General features: G+C 29.2%; 1 protein-coding gene across 1 annotated transcript; it reads right to left on the reverse strand.

Moving 5' to 3' along the window:
* Positions 1-215: 215 nt before the first annotated feature.
* Positions 216-1,244, reverse strand: LOC124943772 (F-box/kelch-repeat protein At1g15670-like). Its single transcript, XM_047484243.1, has one exon. The coding sequence runs from the start codon at positions 1,242-1,244 to the stop codon at positions 216-218; it is 1,029 nt and encodes a 342-aa protein (XP_047340199.1).
* Between the last annotated feature and the right edge of the window lie 2,548 nt (positions 1,245-3,792).

The following is a 3,792-nucleotide window of genomic DNA, read 5'->3' on the forward strand; positions in this document are numbered from 1 at the left end:
ATGAGACAATACACAATAGAGACAACTTGGATAAACATTAGGTTTGATCACCCTCAATTCTATAACCCATTCAAATTCAACTTCTAACTAGCAACATTTCATCATTCCCGACATTTAACTAGAGACAATCAATCAAATAAAATTCAAATTCCAAATTATAATCTGAAATTGAAATAGCAAAATATATTCAATGTTAACAAGAAAAAAAATACAATTTAAACCTCTACACAACAACTTGTTCTAACATGTGTAGCAAACTCGGAACTAATTGGATGTATTTGTTCAAAATTACCATATTGAGACCGCATAAAAAATAATCCTTCCCATCTTTCTTTCCAATAATATTTGCCTTCATTGTCGAAACCCGTGGTGACCGTGACCATTACTAAACTTTGTGCACCCAATTGGAGTCGAGAAAAGTGTGCTATGATAATCGAGTTCAACTCTGGCAACTCCATCAGCAACTCATGGAATTCAAACTTATGGCAGCAATCAGGACACGAGGAGTCATTAGTTTGTTCCAAATCCAATTCAACTAGTCTCCATTTTCCAGTTTGAAAATGGTATACCTCTGCACTATGTTCATTTTCAATGTGGTTTGTGTTGCAACAATTTAAAACCCATAATTCGTCTCCAATTACCTTCAACTCATGACACCGACTTAGCTTTTGACTCATCTGAGGCAACTCGGTCCACTCGTCCTTCCTCATATCATACTCCCAAACCGAGTTGGATTTGTTACCATTGGAAACTCCGACAAATATCTGACCATCAAAATCTACCAGGAAGAAGAATGGCCAAACTGACGGCAAGTCCTTGCCTTTCCACCATCGCTGAGTCAAAAAGTCCCACACGAACAAGGAAGTCCTATGGTCACGACCATGGTTAATCACGACGAGTTTTCCGTTAGAGCTAGCAATCTGAATTGACTCATAAAATCCAAGTATGACATTAGGGATCGAGGGAAGTCGGTTCCACTCCAGACTCATCGGGTCTAACACGCTGATAGCAAAATTGAAGACTGAATTAGAACCCAGTGGCGAAGGAAGAGGATGCTGAAGAAAGCAAGCGAGTTGATTCGTATATCCGAGTTGTTTCCTCATCCTGTAAAAATGACGAGATTGTAGAAGACGACGCCATTTACGACAAACCCACGATGCGGAAATTAAGTCCTTGTAGTGAAGCCGAACAAGACATTGAAGAACCAGATCTTCTGTCAAATCGTCTATAGTTTGTTCTTCCATGGTAATTTCGTGTGTAATGGATACAGGGGGAGAAGAAAGATCATATAAATTTGGTTTGAAGGTTGTATTTGCCTTTATTTTATTTTATTTCATTTTTTTAATAAAAAATAATATTTACTTATTTGATACATCATTTATTTTTTCAAATATTAAAATAAATTATATTTGACAAAAACAAAAATATTAAAAAAAAAATTCAATAACATTATTTAAAATTATTATCAAAAAAATATTTTTTTCATACGCTCTTTATTTAATAGAAAATATTAAAAAAAAAGTTAACCTAAAAAAAAATAGTCACGGCTTAATTCCCATCATGAGCCAAATTAATAACTTTAACCGATAATTTACCGATTTATCAGTTAAACGATTCGGTTTACAAGTGAACTATTTTTCTAACCGTAATCAGTAATAACTTTATTATATATTTATAATTTATATTAGTTAATTTTATAAATATTAGATATATTATAAATAATATTTAATAATTTATATATATATATATATATATATATATATTAGTTATTTTTAAATTTTAAATTATAATTTGTATAGAATTATTTAAAAAAAATTAATTTATATAATTATTAGTTTTAAAAATAGAGACACATAAACTAAATTATAATATTATAATAATATAATATATTATAAAATATTTCTAAATATATGTATTATATTATAAAATATTTCAAATATATGTATAAAATATATTATAATATATTATATTATGACAATAATATAATATATTATAACATAGACAAAATGAGAATAATATATTGACAGAAACAAGATTTTTTTAAAATCCTTTCCTTAATTTAATATTTAATTTAGAAAATAAATTATTGATATATTAGGCTAGTTTTTATAATTTTAAAAAATAATTAATAAAATTTTAATTTAATACAATCACATCATTTATATAGAATAAAAGTAAAATACTTGCACTTACTATTTAAAAAATTCCAAACTAATCGTGACATCAATTATATATAAATCCTTATAAACACCTCAATATTTTGAATGAGCCTAGAATTTTATTAAAACTAAACTCATTTATATTGTTTCAAAATATCTCTAATATATGTGAGTGAGATTAAATAGGTAATTGGATAGAATTTTATCATATTTTGTGATGGAAAGATGTATTCTAAAAAACATAACATTTTTCCAACTAATTTGTATAAAAGATGATTAAAACAAAAAAAAATGAAATAACAAAGCAAGACAATTTTAACGTGAAAAAATCTCTCTTCAAATCGAGAGTAAAAATTACAGGACCTGAACAGACCACTTAACAATCCACTATCATCAACAAAGTTATAATTAAGGGTTTACTCTAGATATAACCAAACTAGAGTCTAATCAAATGCATCAATATCACACAACAATCTTAGTAAATAACAACAAAGAACAGAAAAAACAAGATCAACCAACCTTATCAATTTTGCATTCTGGTTTTCTCTTGAACTAACTTAGAAGCTTCAGAAAACAGATATTCACCATTCAGAACGTAGCCCAGAAATGACCAACAAGCTGTCATTGTTTGAAGCTGGTCAAACGGTACAAACTCGAACAAACAGAAATCTTCTCAAGTTATTACCTTTAAGCCTTGAATATGGTTTTGCTTTGTTCTCTCTTGTTGTTCTCAAAACTCAATTGACCTGAATGAAAAATAATCTCCCTTCATATTATATATACTCTAAGCCTAAATAAAGTTCACATCAAGTTGGGTCTCTCCAACTAAGAGGATAAAACTCAACAAACTCCCCCAACCGACTAGTTGAAGGACAATGTCAACCCAAAAATTGAGCGACATAACTCAAACTTGGGGGCCACTATTCAAGAGAATACTATTATCCCCCATTGCATAGTCCATTGGCGCCACCTCACCCCACCATCTTAGATCATCTATGTCATTGCATAATTGTAAGTTAATCGTTTTTAATATGCATTTCCGTTTGAAATTAATAATTTGTTTCTTATAAATCGTTTATATTTCAGGATAAATTTGATTTAGAGAATATTGAGAGTTATCAAGACGACACTTTGAGACACACGAAAACAAGGTGAGAGGATTGGCAGTAAGAAATAAATGTCAACAATATAAGGTCTCACAATGGAAATGTGAATGCAATCAGGGAGAATAAGTCGAATGAAATGACCCATAAAGATTGGGAGTGGCTGCTTGAGAACCATTATTTTACCGATAAATTTCAGGTTTCTTCTTTTAAATTTTATACTTAATATAAAATTTTTAATCTAACATTATATATATTTATTACATAAAAGAAGCACTATCGGCATAGAAAAAAATATGTACATCGGTCTAGTAGCAAAACATTCACACAACTGTAGCGAGAAATGGTAAGACTTATATTTTTAACTTTGTTTTTAAATAAATTAAAATCGAACTTTCAATCTTAGGGAGTGCTAGAAGAAACAACTCCAAGTTATGAAGATTTCTTTTTGGAGACTAGGACCAAAAATGATAAATTTGTTGATTCGAATGTACTAGAGAAACAAAGAAAGTGTTAAGTATAAAATATGT

This window comes from Impatiens glandulifera, chromosome 6, assembly GCF_907164915.1.
Source record: "Impatiens glandulifera chromosome 6, dImpGla2.1, whole genome shotgun sequence".
Classification (NCBI taxonomy): Eukaryota; Viridiplantae; Streptophyta; class Magnoliopsida; order Ericales; family Balsaminaceae; genus Impatiens; species Impatiens glandulifera.